The sequence below is a fragment of the Crinia signifera genome, chromosome 4 (genome assembly GCF_055691185.1).
Source record: "Crinia signifera chromosome 4, ASM5569118v1, whole genome shotgun sequence".
In the NCBI taxonomy this organism is placed as follows: domain Eukaryota; kingdom Metazoa; phylum Chordata; class Amphibia; order Anura; family Myobatrachidae; genus Crinia; species Crinia signifera.
The window spans coordinates 187,439,340-187,466,866 of NC_139220.1; the positions used below are offsets into that span (position 1 = coordinate 187,439,340).

General features: G+C 44.3%; 1 protein-coding gene across 7 annotated transcripts in view; it reads right to left on the reverse strand.

The window, feature by feature from the left end:
- Positions 1-27,527, reverse strand: part of IMPDH1 (inosine monophosphate dehydrogenase 1) — a 98,564-nt gene that overhangs the window by 48,312 nt on the left and 22,725 nt on the right. The window contains exons 1-3 of one of the 7 annotated variants that reach the window (XM_083183253.1): positions 12,032-12,244; positions 11,046-11,144; positions 4,456-4,581 (exon numbers count right to left, since the gene is read on the reverse strand). In XM_083183253.1, coding sequence (XP_083039379.1) covers positions 4,456-4,532 — 77 coding nt within the window. In that variant the 5' untranslated portion in view covers positions 4,533-4,581; positions 11,046-11,144; positions 12,032-12,244. Of the gene's footprint in view, positions 1-4,455; positions 4,582-11,045; positions 11,145-11,634; positions 11,654-12,017; positions 12,245-12,777; positions 12,905-27,527 lie in introns of those variants that run through there. The other 6 variants (XM_083183255.1, XM_083183250.1, XM_083183249.1 and 3 more) reach the window with 6 other exon arrangements.

Consider the following 27,527-nt stretch of genomic DNA (forward strand, 5'->3'; position numbering starts at 1 on the left):
GAGGGGTCACCAAAGTGTTACAGGGGAGAGGCATGACACACCCTCCATGTAACATGGACATATAAACTCTGGTGATTAATCAACACTTTGAGGAAGCTCACAGACTCAGGTATATATCTTCCTCTTCTACTGTGCGACGGTAAGGTAACATTTTATTGTGACCCTCCAGGTGATTAAAATGAATGTGACCAACAGAAAACTTGTTCACCTCAGATACATATGGGACACCATTTAAAAGTGCAAACCAAAAGCGGTACTTGTTTCCTAGCACGGCCACACCGATCTCCATCAGGGTGGTCGTGACGGAAAAATTGCGTCGGTCGCATCGCATGCGATTTGGTCGCATGCAATGCGACCGACCCGATTTTTTAATTGAATCAAATGTGAATAGGGTCCCTGGGACCCGATTTTACATTGGATTCAATGTAAAATATTCCCTACACCCCCAATTTAACACCGTAAACCCCCCCCCACGATTGACGTGAACCCGAAGCGCGCCGAGCGCAGCGTGCCCGTGAGGGGAGGCGGTGCGCGTCCTCCGACCTTTTCATTCCCCTACTATCCACGTCGGTGTGGAGTTGAGAATATAAAGTGTGGCGAGCGCAGCGAGCCCGAAGCGTGGCGAGCGTAGTGAGCCCTGCGAGGGGACGCGTATAACTTCACAGGTATACGCGTTCGCTCGCCACACTTTATATTCTCAACTCCAAGCCGACGTGGATAGTAGGGGTATGAAAAGGTCAGAGGACGCGCACCACCACCCCTCGCGGGCTCGCTGCGCTTCGGGTTCAAGTCAATTGTGGGGTGACGACGGGGACATATAATGTGAAATGGGTCATATTGGCCCATTTCACATTTTTTTACTATGTGAGATGGACTTAATCAAGTCCATCTCACCTTGTGCCATTATAATGGCACAAGACCGACGCGATGCTCCCGATTTCAATGTTAAAAAATATTTTAACATTGAAGCCTATGGCAAAATCGCGGGCATCGCGTCGGGGCCAATGTTAATGGTCGCGACCGACGCGATGCCCGCGATTTTCCCTTTGCCGGCAAAATGGACCTGATTTCAAAGGAAATCAGGTCCATCACGGGCATCGTGTACCTTAACTTAAAGGTACGCGATGCCAAAGATTGTGGGCGTGCTAGGAAACAAGTACCCCAAAAGTTTTCACAGTTGCACCTGGACAAACCTTGCTGTAACGCAAACAATGCAAAGGAAAAGACTGCTAATTCACACCTTCCATGGTGCAACATAGTTATGTCAAAGTGAAAATGGTATCATCTACCTCGATTACTTCTGGATAAAATAAACTGCATTTTGTTTTTACTATTTTAGCAAATTACAGTTATGTCTAGAAGACAAATATCAAGGAAGATGTAAGCGGTAAGGCCTCTATGTGATGAAATCCGCCATCACTATATTCGGTTTCAACTAGTAAAAGAAGGGTGTTTATATTCCCATATTAATTCTATGAAGTGTTGTAACAATCCTAAATTTGCCCATACATTATTTAATATAGGAAAGAGCAGGAAATGAATGCCAGCAGGCAATCATACGTTGTACAGGATGCAAACAACAACATGGAACATGTTCCATGGTTAAGCTAGCACTGCATTATTCATTAAACATCTTCATATTGTTCATAGCTCTCATTATGCCTTCCTAAAACTTGCTACTATTATCTGAAAACTGCTCTTGTATAGAGTGAACTCTAACATAGAATAAACTATAAATCTTAAAAAAAAATATTTAAAAAGGTTTCAATTATTGGGGGGAAAACTCTTCATCTTCCAGTTGAATCATTTGATCTCGGATCATCAGAGCACTCAATTAGGCAAAGGCGGTCATACACCACAAAGGAATAATAAAAGCGGTAGCATACATGATGGGTGTAGCACTAGACAATCACCTCAAATGCAAGATAGAGATAGCTAACCAGTGCTACCTCCCACTGCACATCACAGCTTCAGTATGCATAGGATGTTTGTAATAGTTACAACGAATGGTATAAATGCTGATATTTTTATTCAAGCAATACCTCATAACACTGTTGCAACGCTGTGTTTTTAGATCTGTGATATGACCATCTTGCTTTGCGATATACTTTGATTAATAGCCTATTTTGGGCTTAAGCAAGTGTCCCATTTTCAGTTTTACAGGTATTTACAGACTACTGTGAAGTATGTCCCTTCTGTACATGACCAGGAGGCTTGTATGTGATGGTTTTAATGTAAAAAGCCATAAAGGGTTAACTATTGTAGCTCTATTTTACTTGTAAAAATATGGATGTTTCACGACTCACAACGAGCCTCAGCAATCCATTAAGTAACAGTTACTGGTATCGATTGTAATGTTAACTGTATAGACTTAAATTCATTACTAAAGATCATGTAAATAGTTGTCATTTGCTCCACTATGCCAAACATGTCAGTGCAGTGAGCATTTAAGAAGCATTTTACATTAATTCTGATTGAAAACTGAATTGCAGTGTTGACAGATACTTTATTTTTAATCCCAATGGAGCAGATTACAAGGTTTGGTGGGAGGTGCTTTCTCTAAAGGCTGGGGAGTTTGCCAATACAATTTACAGCAGCGTGCATGAATGCATGATAAATAGGGCATTCTGCAATCTCAATGTTAAATACAATCCTAAGGCAATGGCCAAAACTATTCCATTACAAAATGATTCAACCAGTTTCAAACGCATTCTTCAGGTTGTTTTGTTGGCCAGTGAAAAAGCATTAACACCTATTAGATGTGGAAGGATCCGAATTAAACAACCAACTGTCAGAGACAATTGTAGGTCCTGTTTATATTTCTCTGCATCAGGATAGTGGTAACCAAACTCGCCCCCAAAGCACCCTAATGGTGCCCATACACTCTTGCGATTGGTTGTGATGCATCTGATCACATCTTATGGTGCCCAAGCACTTTTTCCCCCCAGCACCCAGTGTCACATCAGGTGCTGAAAGAGGGCTGGCGGTGGCATAGCACCCCCCTCCAAGTTCTGCCGCCTGCCAGCCCTCCTGCCGCCTGCTCTGCTACCCCACCGCCAGGGCTCCTTCCACCCGCATTGTGAGAAATCATGGGTGAAATATAATTACAGCAGGGCCCACCTACCTCCAAGTCTGTCTGTTACCCAGTTTGTTTTATCACTGTCTACTATTGTAAAGCGCAACGGAATCTGCTGCGCTATATAAGAAACTGTAAATAAATAGGATGACATTCGGAAAGTGAGAGATTTGGTAAGAAATATCCATTTTTTTTTTTTTTTTAAAGCTGCAATCATTTGGACTAAAAAAAACTGGAGATTTCTTACCAAATCTCTCACCCTATTAAATTTCACCCCATATGTTTTTAAAAGTACAAGCGATCGCTCATGCAATTTGATAAATATTATGTGCAGCACATAATATCTATTGACACGACATTCGATGTGCATACAATCCTTTGATTTATTGCACCGATGCGGTCCAAATCAAAGGATTGTATGCAATATCGCCCTAGTGTATGGGCACCATAACAATATATTCATGGCTGAGCACCAGTGGCGGTTTTTACCTATGGGCTGCAGCCCCCTAGGTAAAATCCGACACTGTAGTGAAGCCAGATGAAGTCTGCAAGACTTCCTATTGGAAGTCAGACCTGCCAGTCACCCAAGGCATTCCCATTGGGAGGTGTTCCCTCCCTCCGGGATCCCAGTATGGGCTGCTGTGCGGCAGCACATAATATCAGGGGTGATTTCACTTCTATGGGCTGTTGCCGAAGCAGCCCATAGAAGCTGGCCACATGCGCAGTACAGAGGTCGGTACTGCACATGCACTAGTCCCGGTGCCTGTTATCATTGTACAGGCACCAGGATTGCTGCGGAGCGGACCAGGAGGGGCGGTAACAAGGTAGGTGCCGGCATTGCGGCCAGCAGCAGCCACCCTCCTACCGTAAGGTAGGAGCCACCAATGCTGAGCACAGATGGCACAATCTAATTGACTTGGGTACCAATGAAACTTTTGTGCTCAAGCATGGTTATCCTTAAAACCTGGATTGTCAAGGTGCCTTGAGGACAGCGTTTGGGAACTTAGGATACACCCATAACAGGATAACGTAGATTCAGTAGTTTGAATAGCAGGCAATGCATTGTTAAAACACATCAGTAAAACTAGGTGGTCTTTTGAATCATTCAATTCCCTGAATGGCAACACAAAGAAGATTTCATGTATGCAATTTGTAATGTACAAGTCTGTCCTAGCATTTCACACATAAGTAGGTGAAAGACCAGGAAGTTATATACACTTGGGAATGTAAATATATCATTGCAATTGGGCTTTAATAAACATCTAATTACGTCACACTCCTCTTATTTTACACTAAAATGTGTTTATGCTACAGTGGCACTTGTAAAACACATCATGATGTAGAGATTAAAACAAAAAGAATAGAAAGAAAACACTTGCCATTCTGGATTCTTTTGTAACAAAGCTGGTGATGCAAGCTCACTGCTGTCTCTATTCTCCCGCTCCATTATCGGCATAACAAGCTGGCAACCGTGATAGACTTACTGTACACTCATTTATATTGATCTGGAATATGGGAGGAGAAGGGTCACTGTTACAGACTTTCCTTCCTCTTTGACCAAGGAGAGATCTGATCTGTAGTCTTTAATTTAATGAATAAGCCATGCACACTTCAAGTCTGAATTCTTTTAAATCTAGAGATTGGAGCCTTTTTAGTTTTAGAAGTCTGCCAGTAGTAAATTGCAGCAGCACAGATGGTGTAATGGTTAGCTTAACTGCCCCACAGCACTCAGGTCATGTGTTCGAACCCCACCATTGCCCTAACTGTACGTAGTTTGTATATCCCCCACTGTGCCTGTGTGGGTTTCCTCTGGGTACTCCAGTTTCTTACCGCAGTCTAAAAATATACTGGCATTTATGACTCCCAACATAATTAACCCTAGAATGAGCGTGCGTGTGTGCGTGGTAGGGAATATAGATTGTAAGTGGACTATGTGTGCGCTATATACATAACTGGTAATAAGTTACAATTCAGACCTTTATTCTATAACGGAAGCTGCTAAACTAAAATACAATCTGCAAGAGCGGTTGACTAAAATGCCGATTTTTGATGGATTTCTGACGGCGGTGACAAAGTTTCCAACTGAGATCCAGTCACATTATCGACCGCGACCATGGCATTATTTATAATATCGATACTAGATTGTCAACATCTGAAATGCGCGCTCCTGCATCATCGCTAGGAAAGTGGGTCATCTGCTGGTTTAACCAGGAGATGTCGCGATGATGGATGTTTTCCATCCATCATTGCTGTGTGTGTACGCCTGCCGGGCTGAAAGATTAACCACTTTCAGCCCGGCGGAACGCCCCCTCGCCCGTCATACTCACCCCTGTGCTCCGTCTGGCTGGCCGGCTGGATGCTGCTGCTGCAGAGACCTGCTCCCCCAGGCTAGCCCCGCCCCCAGCCTTGCTAAACACACGGAGCAGACAGCACTGCTCCCTGCTAACACCTGCTGGGCACCAATGGTTATATTATTCTGCCCACTGCCACCAATGTATTCATTAAATGCACATATATATATATATATATTTTAATATATTGTTGGTGCATTTAAATGAATACATTGGTGGCAGTGGGCATATAAAATATAAACATTGGTGGGCAGCTGTGTGCGTCGCTATCTGCTGGGGACGGCTATAGATAGTCTAGGGCACGGGGCGCCCCAGGCGGGGAGGGAGGGCACTTTGGCGCTTACCCGCTTTGCTCCACAGGGGAACTATGCGGCCACATCTCACCGAGGGAGGGAAGGGGCTGGAGGGGGATGTGGTGACGGACGCCGAGTCGCTCCTGGGGCACATGGGGGGGGGGGGGTTGCATTTAAATAAATATACATTTGTGGCAGTGGGCATATAAATATATAAACATTGATGGGCAGTGTTGGCAGTAACATATACATTGCTGGTCTGTGCCAGCAATGCATAAATCATACATTATGCATCAACACTGCCCACCAATGTTTATATATTTATATGCCCACTGCCACCAATGTACTGTATATATGGAACCCTTGGAATTCAAACCCAGCCCATTTATAATGAAAGATTTTCAGCAAAGTCTTTCGCCTCCTGAAAATCTCTTGCTCTTTGGGGAAAATAGCTCAGTGTGTACGCACTACTTTGGTTAAAGATATAGCTATTAAAGATTTTGGCAAAGTCTTTGAAATGAAAATCTTCAAGTGTGTATGGGCCTTATAAGTGCCGCTAGGAAGATTCAGGTTAAGCTCTAAAGGTGCCCCATACAAGGTGCGATGATTGCACCAGTTATGGGCTGGATCACAACGCATGCATTTTGCATGCGATGTAATCAGAAAGCAGTACAAAAAGTATGTGCAGCACATCTTTATGTACTGTTCAATGAGATGTCCGCAGTGGCACGCATTGCATGGTGCAAATGCACCATGTATGGGCACCTTAAGGGGAGGTTCGGGTTAGGCACTCGGGGGATTGTGTGGTTAGAGACTAGGGACAGAGTGAAGAAAACACCCCTGAACCACTGCTTGGCATAGGTCACCTCTGTAAATACTGATCGTATGGCTGCCGTGACCTGGGAAAGTGAACTGAAATCATTGCAGTAGCCAGCAAAAGGCAAGCAACCATTAGGCCACCTTAAATGTTAAGTCAACATAGCATACATGTATGTAAACATGATGCCCATCTAACTAAAAATATCACAGGTGTTTTAAAAATGTATGTATTTATCATCAGGGACTAGCAGAAGATATAGATGTTATTGTTTGCTTTAGGTCATAAAATATTGATAGATTTCCTATGGTTTCAACCACTGTGCATACACAGCCCATTATATGCACTGTACATAAAAAACTAAATACAAAACAGGGAAAGCAGAATACAAGGCAGCAGATGCAGTCTTCCTTTCAGATTAAAAACGGTTTTCCACAAATGATCTTCCCAATTACTGATCGAGCAATGTGCATGGCACATCAATAAATCAGAGAACTGGTCAAGTTTACAAACATCCAGATTGAGGGTGGGATGCTCTAACATCCGCACCTGCACTTCGCCGACTACCGCAGACATAAATTATCGCATATGCACGAACATATGCGATAATTATGCCAAAGGACAGCTCTTGCGCTAAGAGCTTTCCTTTGCTTTGTGGCCAGCGATGCGCAGCGGGTCCTTGGCGGCTCCCCCTCCCTCACCCGGAAGAGGATTTACAGTGCAGAGAGGAGGTGGTCACAGGTTCGAGCAGCACAGCGCTGTCTGGACACAGGTGAGGGGTGGTCGGTGCGAGGCTGCAGGGGTCCGTTTGGGGCAGCATTAAGAAGCCCATAGGCTTCTATGGGGTATCATCAGCTTTTGCTGTCGATACCTCCCGCAGCGAAAACCCGCTGTGCGGGTTTAACTGCATATAAAAACGTGGTAAAAGCCCAGCTAACAGGGTTTTTAAAGCATATTTCGTTTAGAGAATCCTGCCCTGAAAGAGTGGTGACCTTCTTTGCCCAAATCATCATCAAGATGGATAACCCAAACGGTACACCAAAATATACCTCAGGTTGGGTACACAAAAAAGAACCAATGTTATCTTTCCAGACTAAACTTCTAATATCAATTACAGGCTGTTCATTCAAGGGAAAGTTGGATTCAAGAATAATAGATCAAATGGGTCACCCACAAGGTCACCAGTTTTGAGAGACCCAGGAGATTTCGCATTCCAAAACAAGCATCATATACAACCTGATAAAATCATATAATCTGAAAAGGTTTCCCCATTTGTGTCGCGATCAAGAATTGACCCTAAAGGCTGCCACTACACAAACAGGAAGATTATAGAACTGTTAATTATACCTTTCAACATGATATCTGACTCCGTTAATTCAACATATTTAAACTACAATGGGTTTATGCTACCTCCTTGGTGGTATGAACAGGAAATTAATGTAGCTAGTATTACATTAAGATATACAGACAAATTAATAATACAGTTCTAATGGTAATGTAATTTTTATCTGCTGCCACTGTAGACTGAAATGCTTGTGGAAGGAGATGCTGGTTTCAGCAGATAGCTGGACATAACCATTTTATTGTCTTCACCTTATACGGTTATAAAGCAATCACTGAACAGCATATTTTGTGCTGTTTTAAGAACAGAAATCACTATGCCGAGACAATTAGACTGTAGGGCAGGCATGTCCAAAGTCCGGCACGGGGGCCAATTGCGGCCCGTGCTGTAATTTTAAGTGGCCCACAGCCTCCAGCCAGAAGCGGGAGGAGCATCAGATGCGGGACACACAGCACTAAAGTTGGGGCCCCGGTGAGCGTGCCTTTACCTTGCTGTCTGCAGCAGTAAGGAGGTGCCGGCCGCCACAGGGAGATGTGTTTGGTGTCTTTTGGGTGAGTATGCATCCAACCCCTGCAGCTGCAATTGTATATCACCCTCCTCCACAATCACAGTGTGTGGGGAGGGGGTGCAGCAAGGGGGGAAGCTTGCTCCCGTAACATGCAGAGTGGAGGGCAGCAGCGGGAGCCCAAGCATCTCCTATCCTTGCAGTTCCTGCTTTGCCTCTGTCCTCTGGCTCACACAAGGGGCTGGGAAACATACAGAGAAGGGTGGGGGCAGGCAGGGGGGCATACAGTTAATGGGGGCAGAGTATGGGACATAGTGAATGGGAGTCATACAGTGAATGGGGGCAGATTGTGGGACATACAGTGAAGGAGGGTCAGGCTTTGGGACATAGAGTGAATGGAGGCAGTGATGGACATTAAGAGAAGGGGGGACAGGCTGGGGGACAGAGTAAATGTGTGCAGAGTGGGGAACATACAGTGAATGGTGGACATACAGTGAAGGAGGAGCAGGCTGTGGGACATACAGAGAAAGATGGTCAGGCAGGGGAATATACAGTGAAGGGGGCAGAGTAAGGGACATACAGTGAATGGGGGCAGGCTGGACCCAATGACATGTAAAATCTGGAATCTCTGTAGCATACAACTGTACTAGAATAGCAGATCAATACGACCAAAAATCACCCTAATCAGTTTTTTTTGAGCAAAGGTGGATTAACAATGCTTGAAAAAAAGCTGTGGAGTAAAGGTGGGTACATGCTGCAGCAGTGGTAGCCAACTCCAGTCCTCGAGAGCTACCAACAGTTCACATTTTCCAGACAACCTAGCTGCTGCACAGGTGCACTCGTTACTCACTGATACATTTTAAAAGATCCACAGGTGGAGCTAAGTACTTCACTTGTGATTCTGTGAGGAGATCTGGAAAACATTAACTGTTGGTAGCTCTCGAGGACTGGAGTTGGCTACTCCAGTGCTAGAGGACTTGTAAATAATACAATGGCCATATTCAGACCTGATCGCTGCTGTGCAAAATTGCAGGAGGTCTGTGATCAGTTATCCGCCACCCAGACAGAGTGAATTCCCGCCCCCTGTAAATCTGTCAATGGCTTGCAAACTGCAAATCAATTTGCAACTCACTCGCCATCGAATGATTTTTCCAGTCTGTGCAAGTGTGCGGAACACGGACCCTTCCACAACTCTGAAACAGGTTTGAGGCCGGAGCGGACGTCACACACTCTCCCTGAAAGCGCCTGGACAAGCCTAAATCTTTCCTGACACTCTCCGAAAACAGACAGTTATCACCCACAAACTGCGACCGTCAATAACCCCCCCCCCCCCCCCCCCAAAAAAAACACCCATCTGATTTTCCTGATTTGTGTGCCATCGCGCATGCATGATGCAGCCCAGACATTCGAAAGGCTTTTGAAAAAACACAATGGCGATCAGGTCAACAATTTCCCTTGAACTCCCTGGACAGACAATATAGTGCTTACAAACTGTATATTCCTGCAATGGATATCATCAGTGGCCATATTCAGGAGCATGCGGTCCTCAATGATATTTACTAAACGTGCTGCCAGTTCAAAAAATGCAATCAACAAATGGCAGGAGCGCGCATAGTCAGTACACACTGGACGTTCTGAAACTCTGATTGGTCGGAATAGCCCCCCAAAAATCATCTAATGTGTGCCCAACGTCAACACTTTTCCTATCTGGGTTGCGGCAGAATCACACTGCTTGCCACCAGTCATATAAATGCATCACCCAGCCTGTGTGGGGACACAGTCCTCAAATTTAAGACAATCTGTACACTCTGTGCCATTACAACATCAGGACTGCCCGGATGCCTACCAGTGAAGTAAAGATCCTGACTAATGTAAAAGTAGTGTGTGCAAAACAGGTTTGAGACCTCCTATTTGTTACCAGCAATTAGATAATAAAGGGAATGTCATTTTCAACCCAATTTCAGTAGAATTGGGATCAGCAGACCACCATAATCACCTAGATTCTAGAATGAAGGTAAATCTATATCTGTTCTGCATTTCTCAGGACTATGTTAAGCATGGGTCTTCAAACTGTGGCTCTCCAGATGTTGTGAAACTACAAATCCCAGAATGCCTTGCCCCAAGTTTTGCTATAAGGGAGTGTTAAAACTGTGGCAAGGCATGCAGGGATTTGTAGTTTCACAACATCTGGAGGGCCGCAGTTTGAAGACCCATGATGTTAAGCCTTTTGCCAATATTTGAAGGCCTAGCTAACCTCTGGCACGCCAGCTGTTGTGAAACTACAAATCCCAGCATGCATTGCCACAGTTTTAGAATTCTCTAATAACAAAACTGTGGCAAGACATGCTGGGACTTGTAGTTTTACATCAGCTGGAGAGACACAGGTTGGCTAGGCCTGATCTATTAGATATGAGAAAACAAAATGTGCAGGCTTTTTTTCAAATGGCCCATACACTGCATTGTAACATTTTACTTTGCAACACACTGAAGTGTCAATTAGTAACAAAAATGAACATTTATGTAGGATTCCTCCAAATACCTTTTACACAGCACAAAATGTATTACATTGGCAATATATCTCATACTCTGTGAGAGAAGGGAAAGTGACATTTGTTACAGAAGAGGAAACTGAGTTGGATGTTCAGGAATTGGTTCTCTTACTTGTAGGTGAGACCATCTGAAATAGCAAACAACTGTTGTGCAGTGAGACCATCCTCTGGAACATACCCGGTACCCCCGCTGATCAGGTAGTCTGCCATGCTGTATGAATAAAAGACAAATAGCTTAGAAAAGTGTAAAGGATTTATCCATAAAATGGATAAATTTGACTAAAATGGAAGCCACAGTTAAACAAGGATTAAATAATCTCTGTAAAGTGCTTTGTAATAGTTATGGGCTATAGAATCATGGAAAAATAGACCCAAAACAAAACCAGAGTGAGAGAATTCATACAGGTGCAATATCTACCAGAAAAAAAAAAAAAAAAAAAAAAATATAATAATAATAATAATAAATATATATATATATATATATATATATATATATATATATATATATATATATATATATATATATATATATATATATATATATATATATATATATCATCCAATTTTAGGCTGTGAAAAATGTTTACAAAAAAATGAAGATAACACGATCTGGCCTTGGCAACTAGTTCCCTATTTGTACTGAACAGAAAAGGTGTAACACATGCACGCAGACAACAAGAGGCAGCTGCTTCCATCTGTACCCTGTGCACGGTGTCCCTGCTGATGCTGCTGTACCCTGTGCACGGTGTCCCTGCTGATGCTGCTGTACCCTGTGCACGGTGTCCCTGCTGATGCTGCTGTACCCTGTGCACGGTGTCCCTGCTGATGCTGCTGTACCCTGTGCACGGTGTCCCTGCTGATGTACCCTGTGCACGGTGTCCCTGTTGAACCCTAGGTCTGCTGTCAGCTGTTATGCCAGCCACTCTATATGCCAGCACACATTCCCCTCGATGGAGAGAATACCCAACATGCCAGCAGCAGAGCCCTCTCCCCATCACCCGCACACAGCCCGGCCTGCTCTCTCCTACATGTGCCTGCTGGCTGCCCCGTCATCTGACCTAGTAATGCTACATATAGTACACACACGGTGCTGCTCACGTTATCTCCCCGGGGAGCAGCACTCGCTGTCAACTAGACGCCGGTCAGCAGCAGCCACCCTCAGCACACCAATAGGAGACCCGCGGCGAGGATGGCCTGGGCGCCAGACGGAGCAAGATCATAAGCCGCCAGACACGGGGCGGAGCCCGGATACCCGGTGCCCCTCCCTCTCTTGTTTCACCGGCCACCTCCCAGCACTGACGTGGTCGTGGGCACCGCAGCAGCCGCCTCCTCCCTGAGCCCGTGCGCTGGGGACCAATCGTCACAGAGCAGCAGCAGGCCGGCGCATGCGCAGCACTACAAGACAGGGAGACACGCGGGAGGGGGAGCGAACACACAACCAGGTCCCAGCCACGCACATGTCACCCGCGTACACTCTGTCCCCATCTGCCCCGGGCTCTGTGTAACTGTAGCAGTCAGGCGCCGCATCCGCACCCCGACCGCCTCCCCGCTCAGTGTCATTGGGGTGAGTGTGATGATCCCACACTATAGTTTTAACAGCCACGGAACGTTTCCCCTGCAGCACACCACACGTGGCTGATTAGTGGGACAACACACGGGGGGGGGATGTACCAAAGCTTGGAGAGAGATAAAGCAGCTCTTTGCTGTCATTCTTCAAGCACAGCTGTGACAGGAACTCATATGGGCTGGCCGCCCGCTGGTACTTTCCTCTCCAGACTCTGATAACGTTGCACCCGGCCAGGTCTAATCTGGAGATCCCATATCTACACATCTGCTGCACCCACCTGAGATCCGGCAGCTGCCTCGCTCCTGCTCCTTCCTCGGTGCTGCTGCGGCGACACGTTGTATGTACTAAGCCACGCCTAACAGCAGCATGTGCAGCTCTAGCTACACACCGGGCAGCAGCATGTGGTGGGGAGCCCTGCTGATGTCACTCATAAGGTAGCATTACTGTCTGAGGAGGGTGTGCTATATTAGGTCAACAATCCACAGTTAGTGTCTAGATCAGTGATTTTCAACCTTTTTACCTTGCGGCACACTAAAAAAGATTTCTAAATTGCCAAGGCACACCATGAGAACCCACACAAGGCAAAACACATTGGCCCCCACAGGAAAAAGAAACAAACCTATTGGCCCCCATATATAAAACAATCACACTGGTCTCCACAGGTAACCATACACTACATTGGCTCTTTCCATGAAAAGAAAAGACCAGTAAATAACACTTGAACTGGTGGTGGCTGTAAACTGGTTTGGGCATCTTTAGATCTGGGGGCACACTTGAGAACAGCTCCAGGCACAGTAGTGTGCCACGGCACAGTGGTTGAAAAACACTGGTCTAGATTTACCCCAAAAGGTGGACATAAAGAAAGGCTGATGCAAAATTGGTTGACTCACTACGGTCGACATGAGTTTTGCACATTTTTTTATTTTATTATGTACCACATGGCTTGCCATTTTTCGGCCAGGTGCTCCGCTTTTCCATCGCTGCACTTGGCACACATTACCGCTCTTAATCACAGTGCACGTGGATGGTAAAGTATTAAAACGTTTAAAAAACTCTTGAAAAACACATTTAGTTTTCATGTGTGGACTACTGCCATGTCAACCTTTTTTGCTGGTTTTACACCTTTTGTCTTCCACCTTGTCAATGTCAACCTATTGACTGTTGACCTATCATCCAGATGCCGACTGGGGTACAAGACAGTGATAATGATGATGACTTTCCAAGTCACCTAGCAGGTGCACTCATTACTCACTGACACATTTAATTATTTCACTTGTGATTCTGTGTGGAGACATGGAAAAAATGCACTATTGGTGGTGATTGAGGACTGAAATTGAGATCCACTGGAATAAATGACCATCGGGGAAAGAGCACCACTTGGATAGAGCTGTACATCATACAGGCCAAGTGCTTCAAATTGAAACAGGCATTATAAGGAATACTTATTTTTTTGCATGGTTATGGTTGTTCTGATTTCTTATCCAAAAATACACAGGTAAAATAAAGAATGTGTGTGACTGCACGATACAGAATTCATTTATAGCCCTTTCACATCGCGCAAAGTTACCGGGTTCTAGCTGGTAGCAATACGAACTCGGTAAGACGAAGGGTTCTTACCGGTTCATTGCTCTGCGGTGTGAACAGGTTAATCAGGTCGAGCAACCCGTTAACCATTCACACTATGGAGGAGGCAGCGCTTGGAGCAGCGCCAGCTCCAAAGGTGCCCATACACGTTACAATTATTGTATACAATATCGCATCTCATCTCGGTTTTGAGATAAACTGAGATGAGTTGTGATATTGTATACAATAATCGTAATGTGTATGGGTACCTTAAGTGCTGCATGACGTCAGCGAACTGGCAATATTGAACAGACCGCACATGCAGGGTCGCACTGGGACTGAACCGTTTAAATGTCCCGGTGCGACCCTGCATTTGCGGTCTGAAAGCAGTATTAGACTGTAGGCGCCTATGAGTTAAGGTCAGTGACCATCTTTGGTTGATTGTTTCACCATCAATAGAAGAGGTCTGATGATTCTCCACTTTCAATGACAGACTCTGCATGGTTTTTATATTTCAGGGTGAAGGGGATATTGAGTTTAGCTTTGCTCCTTTAACCCCACCTCGTCCTGTCCCACAGTAGTGATACTAGTCTTCTGATGCCCAGTAATGGTTCAACAGTGGTTTTCCTCTATGTTTTCTTGGCATTAATTGAAATGACTGAGGGCCAGATGTACTAAGCTTAAAAAGTTATAAAATGGAGAGTGATAAACCACCAGCCAATCAGCTCCTGCCTACCATGTCACAGGCTGTGTTTGAAAAATGACAGGTAGGAGCTGATTGGTTGATGGCTTATCAGTCTCCATTTTATTTTCAGGGCTTAGTACATATCGCCCAATTGTGAACCCTTCTATGTCAGGGGCAGAGCTTTGTTCTGTGTCCCAGCACCTTCAGAAAATAAAAATCATTTGATTATGCTGTGCCATAGATGGAGGGGAACCATCTGGTTCTCCCCCATCGATGGCAAAACTATTCTACATCGGCCATAATCAATCCATGATTATGAATCATCAGTGACCATCCTTACTTTGTTCACAACATGTGCCCTTTAGAAAGCAGATACAGGGACTTTAATAATACTTTACTTTTTCTTAATATGGGCAGTATCAATGTGGCCAGCAAGAGGGTTAAACGGAGGGGATAGCCGAAAACAAGTGACCCTCTCCGTTTAACCCTTGCACCGGCCGCTCACTGTATTCAATGTTCCGGGGGAACCCTCGATGTCAGATGACGTGAGGATTCCCCCAAACAGAGAGGCTTGCTGTTTTAGTGGCCGCACATGCCGATTGCACATCGCTGTAAAAGCCCAGAAACGTGGAAACGGTGTGTGCAGGGGGTCAGTTGAATACTGACCGTGCAAGCTATGACAGTGAGCAGTCAGTACTGCTCGCTGTCACAGCTTGCAAAAACCATTGAATATACCCCTATGGGCCTTATTCTAGATCACTCTTTCTGACAAAATCCTTCTTAAGGTGCCCACAGACGCATCAATTATCGAATGCGTTTTGTACTTTTTAAGTATCTTATGTACAATTATCGGGTGTTGTTTATGGGCTTGTGCGGTGCGATGCGATGCGCGTTCCCGGGAGCCGATATTGTATGTCTAAAAAAGTACGTGCTGCACGTACTTTTTAGACTACATCTGGAAATTAACATTACAAACATGGGTTCATCACATCGCATCGCATGCATCCAAGTGCACATCGCATCGCAAGCTGGAAGAAAAATTGTATAGAACCATTGTACAGTCAAAAGCGCATAGCACAGTAAAATTGATGCGTCTGTGGGCACCCTTAGATGGACAAAACCATATGCACTGCAGGGGGGCAGATGTTACTTGTGCAGAGAGAATTAGATTTGAGTGGGGTTTTACTTCAAAGTGAGATCTATATTGCAGTGTAAAAATAAAGCAGCCTGCATAGAAACAAAATAACTCACCCAAATCTAATTCTCTCTGCACATTTTACATCTGCCCCCCTGCAGTGCACATGGTTTTGTCCATCTAAGAAAGATTTTTGTCAGAAAGAGTGAACTAGAATAAGGCCCTATGTGTTGTTTCAGGGTTGAATGGGGCATATGATTTAATACAAGGATGATGGAGGGGAGGAAATCTAAAGAGGAGAGGGTGGGGGATATCTGTTATTACAGGTATAATCTAGAGGGGAGGTAGTAGTTGTTGCGAAAATGGTTATGGATGAAAAAATGCAGAAGAATGGAGAGAGGTACATTAAAGCGAGAGGCTTTGTCATCACATAGGGCAGTGGATCCCAACTGTTCCACAACAGTGCACATTTTCCAGGTCACCCGGCAGGTGCACTCATTTTTATGGCACATTTGAAAAGATCCACAGGTGGAACTAATTATAGCACTTGTGATTCTGTATGGAGACCTGCAAAACATGCACTTTTGGGGGTACTTGAGGGTACTTGTGAATTATCCGGGCTGCCGATTTTGTCCTTAAGTTTGGTTAACTTAAGGACACCCGACCGACGCGATGCCCGCGATTTAGCCCCAAATCGGGGGCATCGCGTCGGTCGTGGCCGTTATAAGGGGCCGCGACGCGATGCCCACGATTTCCTATAGACAGTAATGTTAAAAGACACGATGGACCCGATTTCCCATAGACAGTAATGTTAAAAGACGCGATGGACCCGATTTCCCATAGACAGCAATGTTAAAATAAAATGACAATGTGAAATTGGGCAATATGTTTTTTAAAAAAATGTTTCATGGCCCCCCACCACCATTAACGCCACCCCGCTATTGACGCCAACCCGAAGCGTGGCGAGCGGCGGCGGTACGTGTCCTCCGACCTTTTCATGCCCTACTATCCACTAGGGCGTGGAGTGAGAATAGAATAGTGTGGCGAGCGCAGCGATCCACCGAGCCCGAAGCGTGGCGAGCGCACGCGGACACCTGTGAAGCCCGCAAGGGCACGCAGATACCTGTGAAGGTGTCCGCGTCCCCTCGCGGGGCTCGCTGCGCTCGCCACGCTTTGGGCTCGCTGCGCTCGCCACACTATTCTATTCTCACTCCACGCCCTAGTGGATAGTAGGGCATGAAAAGGTCGGAGGACGCGTACCGCCGCCCCTCGCGGGCTCGCTGCGCTCGCCACGCTTCGGGTTGGCGTCAATAGCGGGGTGGTGTTAACGGTGGTGGGGGGCCATGAAACATTTTTTTTTAAAACATATCCAATGTGAAATGGCCATATTGGCCAATTTCACATTGTCATTTTATTTTAACATTGCTGTCTATGGGAAATCGGGTCCATCGCGTCTTTTAACATTACTGTCTATGGGAAATCGTGGGCATCGCGTCGCGGCTCCTTATAACGGCCACGACCGACGCGATGCCCACGATTTCGGGCGCGATGAAAAAATCGGCAGCCCGGATAACTCACAAGTACCTACTTGAGGACCAGGGTTGGGAACCACTGACATAGGGGGTGATGGGGAGTAGGGTAATGTAGTTGTACTGAAGTGGAGGGTGGGGAATTTAGTTCTGCTGTAGTGCAGAGTGGAATGTGTTCCTACAAAGGTGGAAGGGAAGGTGGGAATATGTCAATACAATGCTTACAGCAGGGGTTCCCAAATGTTTTTGAATCACGCCACCCTAGAGCATCAAAATGTTATCAAGGCACCCCTAGGCCAAATGTTTCTTATTGAGAAATTCAGAAAAAAAAGATAAAATTATGTACATAAGTCATATATGTCACAGTTATGTGGTGAGGGGCAGGATTTGCTCCTGTTTGTCCACATATGTTATGATTGGCAGCCACTAGCACTGCTTTTGCCTGGCACATTGACCATAAATAATATGAATTGATCCTGGTCCACCAACCAAAGGCACCCCTGCAAGTGTACTGAGGCACCCCAGGGTGCCTAGGCACACAGTTTGGGAACCACTGGCTTACATGGATTAATGTGTACAAGCAGGGAGGGAGGCCATATGTGTTTCAGGGGAGGGTCAGAGGCCTTGAGCTTTGCAGTGGCTGAGTAACTAGAAGGGGTTTAGCTTTTTCTCTACTACAGTATTTATCAAACTGTGTCCTCAAGTCACCCTAACAGTCCTCCGACCTCAAGTCACCCTAACAGTCTAGGTTTTAAGGTTATCTGTGGTTGCACACAGATGGCTTAATCAAAATGAATGAGGTACTAAATAATTTACTTGTGCAGATAAATGGATATCCTTAAAATCTGGTCTGTCAGGGTGCCTTGAGAATTTGGAGACTGCTGCCCTATTAAAGCACTGTACACACTAGCGGCACTGGCCATATAGTTAACTATATTGGCGGTGCTGTTTGTCAAATGAAAGAGAGCGTATTGGTTACAGATATCGTTCACTGATGTCACCCGTCCTCTATATACCTTGTGCATGCAGTCGCTAACGATAAAGTCAGATACATTCTACACGTTTTTGCTACACGGAGCCTGAGGACGGCGGCAGGCAGGGAGATGGAAGTCTTCCTGCCTGCCCCAGAACGTTTGTGGGGGGGAGGTGGGCTCCCTGGGAGCCAGGCAGCACAGGATAGCCAACAGGGGACCGGGTATTCACTACACCCGATCGTGCATATGTAATGATCGGGTGCAGTGAATATATGAATATCTAATGAGCGGCTCGGCTCCCGGCCCCCTGCTGGCTGCTGTGTAAAAAAAATAAAAAAAAAAATAGCATGCCCCTCCTCAGAATAAAATTCCTGATTTTTTTACACCAAATGTAAAAAACAAAACACTTTATTTTAAAAGTTCACATTCCACTTCACCATAAAAAGATAGCGATTGCTACTCGGTGAATCATGGCGATAAAAACCTTGAAATGTATTCGCCATCTGGTCATTGAATAGGGTGATTCACCGTTTTTGTCAAAAAATCGCAGTAAAGCACGAGAATAGCACAAAATTACCATAAAACATGGCGAATCAGCCTCATTGAATACTGCCCAATATTGTTAGCAATGTCCCTTGAACTCCACGGAGCTATAGTGCATACATACTGAATGATTTCGAAACATATAGGGTTTGCTTTATCAATGACCATCTTGGTTTAAATAACGTATTTCTGCCTTTATTGCTTGTACACAGTGAACGATATGCACCTAGTCATAAACAACATACTGTAGTGTAGGCAAAATGACTGCATATACAGATGAGAAATGGGGGTCAGTAATGAGCCGCAGATCGTACACACTGATTGGTATGCACATATCATTAACGATCTTGTATCGTGCATATTGTCTGCCTTTATTTCATCGTGTGTATGGGGCTTGGCAAATCTGTCCAGATCTGTAATGCAGACATGTGTTACCAAGGGCAGAAATGTAACACCCCAGGCAAATCTGTAGTGATTTTTCTTGCAATGTAATTAGAAATGGAAAAAATACTCATGCTGCCTTCTGCCTGCAAAATATAGTGTTGCCAAAGGTTAAATTTATTCATTTTTTTCTTTATGATTGAATTAGTTTAAGAACATTTATTTAAGATGTATCCAATACAATTTAAAAAAAAAGAGAGAATTGACGTTTGGCCCTGCTACACCTTACAGCGGGGGTGAGCAATTATTTCAGCTGGGGGACCACAAAATTCACATACAAAATTCACATTATGCCACACAGTATCAGCCAAAATTCCCATGCCAACCAGAATGAGCCAAAATTCACATATAACCACACAGAATGACAGAAAATTCTGTTATGCTGTGGGAGGTAAGGGGGTCTTTTTGCAAGTGTAAAGGCAACCATCCACTAGTGCGGTTTGGACAGTTTTTATCTGATGCTGAGGTATTGGGCTGAAGCATGGTGAATGGAGATAGCTATAGGAGGGAATGTGGCACATTTATGTCAACATAAACACCAAAAAACTTGCAAAACGCATGTCGACCATATAAATGTTGACTTCATGTTTGTGTCAATCTTCTGTCAATGTAGCCAATTTATATTTGTCGACCTAGTCACTGTGGATCTTTAGTGATCAGCCTAGTGACTCTCGACCCACTATACCATAACCATCTACTTTTACACTCTCACACCTTATCTATGCTCTGCTAATGCTCACCGTCTCTCCTGCCAACTGATTACTTCCTTCCATTCCCACCTCCAAGACTTTTCCTGTGCTGCTCCCTACCTCTGGATTTCTCTACCTCTCTACTTCAAACGGACTATCAAGACCAACTTCTTTATTATTTATTATTGATCATCAACGTTTTGGTATTTATTAAATTAGGATCCTGATGACGGTATTAACGAAACGATGATGCAATAAGTGTGGGCTGCGATTTTTATGAAGAAACGTGAGTTCCACTTCAAAAGTTTACTTAATATTGGGCTGTCTGGCTTGTTTGCTGCAGTGGTTAATGGAGGCACACATTCAAGGCTTAAATTGTTATTCGAGTGCCGGATATCAAGATATATATATATCACATTTTATTTAAGCTAAAGTTGATTCATTCAATATATTTTGGAAATAAAAATGCCAGAAGGTCTGAAATCCGAAGAGAATGAAGAGTTAGAGGGGAGACACTTAAAAGCCTGTAAAATCCATTTGGCCTATTAACTGAATGCATTCACAGATGCAGAACTAACTGATGTTTTGTAGTCCAATATATAATGATTCACTTTCATGTAGCTACAGTTTTGTACTTTGTGTTTTTTGGGACACAAAGACCCTCAGTTTTCACTATATAAATAATATTTGATGTAGAGGTTATATAAGTGGATGTACTTAAGGATGTCCAGAAAGAGAAAATTGGAGAATGAGATGCTATTTTACTACTATCCAGTAGAATTATTATACATTTATATTCTAGTAACATTCTGGGCTTTCTATAGTATGTATAACACAAGAGTTCATTCAGTTAGATACAAATCTAGTTTAGATGTAGGGGGGGGGTTTCTGGTGTAACAGCATGGAAATGCTGCCAATTCTGCAATTCACAGTGCGATATCACCCTGGACTCATGGATTATAGATATATTGCTACACTTATTCACAGATGCAACTAAATCACATCTAATTCAATGAACCCCTTTAGATGATTATGTTCAGTACACTAATATCATCCCACTCTCAAATGATGCATGTTTTTCATGTGATCACCAGAAGGCCAAATCAATTAGAATCCCCCTGAACATGTGATGTTCACATTGTATTCATTAAAGGCACATCTTGTGAATGTTTTATATGCTATTCCCTAACCCATTCACTGCTGGACCTATTATTGAACATGTTGTCTTGTCACATTTCAACATCAATATCAGGAAATTAGTTGTGCAGTACCCACAAAAATGATATCTCATTATTTTCAGATTACAGCATTTCCAGAAAATAGCATTTGTTTGCTTATTCCCCCCTACATGGCAAGAAATGTTCCCAAAATAACAGAAAAGTACCAAAGAGAGAATGAAAATCAAATGTATGTACAGTAATTGTTTTCTGGTAACACCACCCACACTATCAACGCCAACCCGAAGCGTGGCGAGCGGCGGCGGTACGCGTCCTCCGACCTTTTCATACCCCCACTATCCACATCGGCGTGGAGTTGATTTTATATAGTGTGGCGAGCGCAGCGAGCCACCGAGCCCGAAGCGTGGCGAGTGGACGCGGAATACATGTGAAGTAATCCGCGTCCCCTCGCCACACTATATAAAATAAAGGTACTCTTTACCTAGAACGGCGCCCGCGATTGGCATCGCGGGTAAAAAATCGCGGCCATCACATGCACATAAAAAACGGGTGCCCGCGATGCCCGCGATTTTCCCATAGGGATCAATGTTAAAAGTGAGATTGGACGCGATTTTAGTGTTAAATGCCTCAATGCCCGCGATTTTTACATAGGAAACAATGTTAAATGGGCCACAGAGCCCTAATAGTCCCCCTGAAGTCTTAAATGGCCCCCACAATTTTTAACGCCACCCCACGATCAACGTCAACCCGAAGCGTGGCGAGCGCAGCAAGCCCGCGAGGGGCGGCGGTACGCGTCCTCTGACCTTTTCATACCCCCACTATTCACGTCGGCGTGGAGTTGAGAATAGAATAGTGTGGCGAGCCACCGAGCCCGAAGCGTGGCGAGGGGACGCTGATACCTGTGAAGCCCGCGAAGGGACGCGTTTACCTGTGAAGGTATCCGCGTCCCCTCGCTGCGCTCGCCACACTATTCTATTCTCGACTCCACGCCGACGTGGATAGTGGGGGTATGAAAAGGTCGGAGGACGCGTACTGCCGCCCCTCGCGGGCTCGCTGCGCTCGCCACGCTTCGGGTTGACGTTGATCGTGGGGTGGCGTTAACAATTGTGGGGGCCATTTCAGACTTTAGGGTGACTATTTGGGCTCTGTGGCCCATTTAACATTGTTTCCTATGGAAAAATCGTGGGCATTGAACACTAAAATCGCGTCCAATCTCACTTTTAACATTGATCCCTATGGGAAATCGCGGGCATCGCATCGCACCCGTTTTTTAGTGCATACGATGGTCGCGATGGGCGCCGTTCTAGGTAAAGAGTACCAATAAACTCCATGCTGACGTGGATAGTGGGGGTATGAAAAGGTCAGAAGACGCATACCACCGCCCCTCGCGGGTTCGCTACGCTCGCAACGCTTCGGGTTGGCATTCATAGTGGGGGTGGCATTAACAATGGGGGTAGTAATCACCCATCAGGGTGCCTGTACAATAAAAAATCGGGTCTGATCGCATAGCATGCGGTCGGGTCGCATGTGATGCAATCTAAAAGATGGCATAAGATGAAAATCGTGTGCGCCGTGCTAGGAAATAAGTACGGGCGATTCTTCAGGCTAGCTGACAGACACTGCATCTGTATTCTCTTTTAAAATCTGCTAGATAAATGACTAGTAGTATCTGGTTGCTATTTCCCCTAGATGTAGGTTTTCATAATAAGATCTGCACTTGAAAAAGATCGTGTATTTCTTTTGATATGTGAAGGACTATTGGGCTATAGTAGCCCAATCAAAATGACACCCTACTGCATTATAGGAATGGACACTGGGGTTTATTTATGAAAGGAAAGCAGAGATGGTATCCGGGTGATAGGTTGACAGTGTCTAGGTTGACTTTCTTGACATTGCGAAAAGGTCTATATGACAATGGTCGACACATGAGCAAGTCGACATGAGTTTTTCACGATTTTTAGCATTGAAAATGGTAAAGTGTGCCAAGCCCAGTTCTAGTGGAGCAAGGCACCAGGCCTGTAGCATGGTTGATCAAAGTGTTACACTAATGCCCAGATGTCGACATTGACACCAAAAAATGTGAAAAACTCATGTCGAACTTTTGCTTGTGTCAACCATGTTAACGTGGTGTCCATCTGTTGACTGTCGATTTTTTCGGCACTGTCAACCCTTTAATCCACACCAGATTTGGACATTAGACACACACACCCACCTACCTGTAGAGCTCTTTACTTCCCGAATTATAGGAAGTTATTGGCTGCTGATTGCAAAAAAATCGATATAATTATAGAAACTACTAGGGGAGCCTTTTAGAAAGTTCTGCAACCATTTAAGCCGTTGCAGTTTTGAGGAAAAGTTTATCTTGTCCTTAGGAGTGAACAGGTTGACAGATATATATAAGAATGGCAAAATAGCCATTGACTGTACAGGGAATAAGAGATTGTTGGTTGGTGCTCCGGTAATTTATATAAACTATAATAACCCATGCTATAAGAAGTTTAAAAATTTATGAGGAATAAAGAACATCTTGAGTAGATTAAGGTAATAGGAAACTATGGAGTTTATTTACAAAGATGGGAGTTCTATTTCAGATGGGCAACCAATCAGGCTAACCATGATGGCTAATGCTGGGTACACACCAAAACGATTTTGGCACAATCCCATCAATCTGGATCCAATTCAGACTGATTGGATGCAGATTGGATGCAGATTTGGTCAAAATCGTTTGGTTGGATCTGAATTAGATCCTAATCCGATCCTACCTGCTGCAGGTAGGATCTGTAAAAGATCCATTCATCTGAATACAGGGGGGATCAGATCGTATGCAAATCGTACGATCCGATTTGCATACGATTTGCATACAATTTGCATCCAATCCAAATCGTTTTGGTGTGTACCCAGCATAAGGCTAGTCGGGGGGGGGGGGGGGGGGGTTAAAGTTGACACACACACACTAGGCATCTTTCTAAAAGCATTTCACAGCTTCTCGAGAGGACACAAACTCGTGTGATCCTGCCACTTAGCTTTGTTAATATAAATGTTGATAATTGTATTGTCTGATAAGATATTTACAGTCAGCTGTTATGGCTGTGAGAGGCATCTGTTGCTATATTTTGAATGAACTGTAAAATTCTCATAATATCCATAGCTCTGTATTTCATTATTAGTGTGGTTTGTTACTGCATTCTGTTGACTGCCCTTGCACTTTATCTCGACATTTGGGGTTGATATATAATATTTAGACCTGAGATGGTCCATGGGGGTTGATCTGCCCTTGAAATGTCTATAATGACTGGCTGCTGTGTGGCAAATGTTTTGAGAAAATATTGAGTAGCTAACAATTAAGTATTTTACCACAGAGATTAATCACTGAAATGTTATTTATTGGAAAACCAGATTTTTTTTGTGTATGGTTATTTTGAGATTTTTGACTTTTAGTGGGAGAATCCAGCTAAAAAAAAACAGGCCACAGTGTGGTAGTGGTAATATTCCCTGCAGACTGTGACCATTACTGTGAAACGTACCCTGCTGCAGTTATACCTCCTTTGTGAAATGGAGTTGGAAGTGAAGTTCATAAAATCATTTACTATATTATTTTGTATTTTTTTTTACATTTTCTTTATAGAAGCATGATAAAAAAAAAAAGGAAAAAAGTCAAAGTAGTACATCTATGTGAGTCCAGTACAATCAGTGCCGGGGCAAGCACTTTCACTGCCCCAGGCAAAATGTGGGGGGGGGGGAGGGGTGGTTTCTGGGTTCCGCTCACCTGGGGGTAGGGGGTTTGACAACCTGCCGCCCGGTACTCCATCAAGGGGGGGGATGGGAGGGGGAGTGAAGTCATCCTCACACCACGACGCCGCCGCATTACCTCCATCCCAGCTCCCTTCATGCCGCCCTCCAGTGGCCGGTGCCCTAGGCAATTGCCTAAAGCTGCCTAGTGGTGGGTGAGTACAATACACAGGTTGCAGTTAAGATGCTGGTGATAGGTTTAGGCACCGGTTGGGGGAGGGTTCAGTGTAGGGTGACCAACTCATCCCTTTAATCCGGGACACATATTAATTACACAGGTTCTATGGCAGTTTAAATCCAGGTGAAATGGAATCTTGAGGTGTGGCAATTTAAAACCAGGTGAAAGCCAGCCACAGAACCTGTGTAATTAATATGTGTCCCGGATTAAAGGGATGAGTTGGTCACCCTAGTTCAGTGTGATTTCCGGACAATCAGGATCCCGTCAGCGGCTTCCTGGCCGCCAATATGCCGGCAGCGGGAGAGCGCAACGGGGACCTGCAGTTGCCATGCTGCAGGCCACAAGGTTCTATTCCCCCTATACGTGGATTCCGGCTGGCTGTAATGTCATCACTTGGGATCTTTGCGTTGACATCCTGACCACCATGATCCCGACTGTCAGTAACTAAGGGGTAGATGTATGAAGCAGTGATAAGGGAAGAGAAGTGATAAAGTGTCTGGTACTTGATCACCAGCCAATCAGCTCATGACTGTTAAGTTACAGGCTGGATTTAAAAAGGGACAGTTAGGAGCTGATTGGCTGGTGATAAAGTACCAGGCACCTTATCACTTCTCCTCCCTTATCACTGCTTCATACATCTACGCTGCAGGAAAAAAAGGTTAGGGTTATTATGCAGGGAGGGTTGAATAGGACACTAACCGGGAGGGTTAGAGTTAGGCTGCAGGTGTGTGTGGTGGTGGTGGTGGGTTAGGATGCCGATAAGGGGCTAGAGGGAGAGGCTATGTATATTTACCTTAGCGCCTGTCGGTATTCTGTTTAGCAGGATGCTGCTGGTTGGTCTGCTGACTGCTGCATACCTCCAAACATGACCCTCTGCAGGAGGGACACAATGCTCTGCTCCTGCACTTCCCTTTTAATTCACCTGTGTTGAAACACCTTTCTTAACAGTAAATCTGTTCAACACAGGTGATGGCAATCATACATTAAGAGGAAAGTCCAGAAGCAGAGCCTTGTGTCCCTCCTGGAGAGGGTCATGTTGGGAGGTATGCTGCTGCCACTGGTCATGCATACTGATCCCCAGTACACATCAAGAATATGTATCCAGTATGCAACAAGATTAAATGAGCAGCATGTATGAAACCTGTTTTAGTTTCCTCCATATAAAAAAAGATTTTCAATGGTCCACTGAAAACAATCTTTTTTTAAATGGAGGAAACCTAAAACAGGTTTAGTTCTTAGTTCTCAGTTACCATAGATAATGTCATGATAATTTCACTAGATTGTTTTCATTGGACCATCTTATCTTTTGTGATGATCTTTTTTGATGAGCTACACCTCTGACAGCAATTGAGTATGTCAAATCTACTGATGAATTTATTTCCACCATACAAATGATGGCATACGCCGTAATATCCATTACACATGATGGTACACACGAATGTTCTCAGTGGCATGTTAGCACGGTGGGGGGCAGCGTAAGGGGGCACAGTGCCCCACACAAAAAGGGCAGGGTGCATTTTGAGGTTTTAAAAATGCGCAGGGTGCGGCAGAAAATAAGCTTAGAAGGAACACGACATGTGTGAGAAAGACATGTAGTTTAATTCACTGGCAACTGATGGCAGTGTTACGGAGACACACAAACGGACCCTATACCTATTGCTAGATATATATAAATATATATATATATATATATATATATATATATGGTGTAGGTAGGATCTGTTTATAAATGTGATTGTTCTAGGTATAAACCGAAATAGAGCAGCAACACCATTCTTTTGAAAATAAGTCATTCATATTTCCCATCAAGTTAGATATTACGCTATTCCCATAGAAAACCAAAACAGTGGATGGCCTTGCAGCTGTGTGCACAGACATGCAAATTATCAATTTCTGCCTTTCTGTTATTTGCATTGATGTCTACTATTTAAACACTTAACTTAAAAAGGTGTGCCAAGTTATAATTCAAACTTATTTCAAGTTATTTGGACCTGTATACTAACATGCTGGACATATAATTAATAAAAAAGATGTTTGGGGAACCATTTTGTTAGAAGTTACAGGATAAGTATCCTCTATCAATATCTGGTTTCTGAGGATTGAACATAAAACTTTCATTCTAATAGTTTCTGTGGAGATTTTTCACTACCATAACATTGGAGCGCCCACTTGTCATGAAATGAACCCCAAACATGATTTCTCAAAAACTCTTAACTTTTTTGTGCTGCTTTGTTTCTTTACCCACCTTTCTTCTCTGGGCAGTATTCAATGTCCCTAATCGCGATGTGCAGCGAATCCTGTTTAGGATTCTCTGCACATTCGC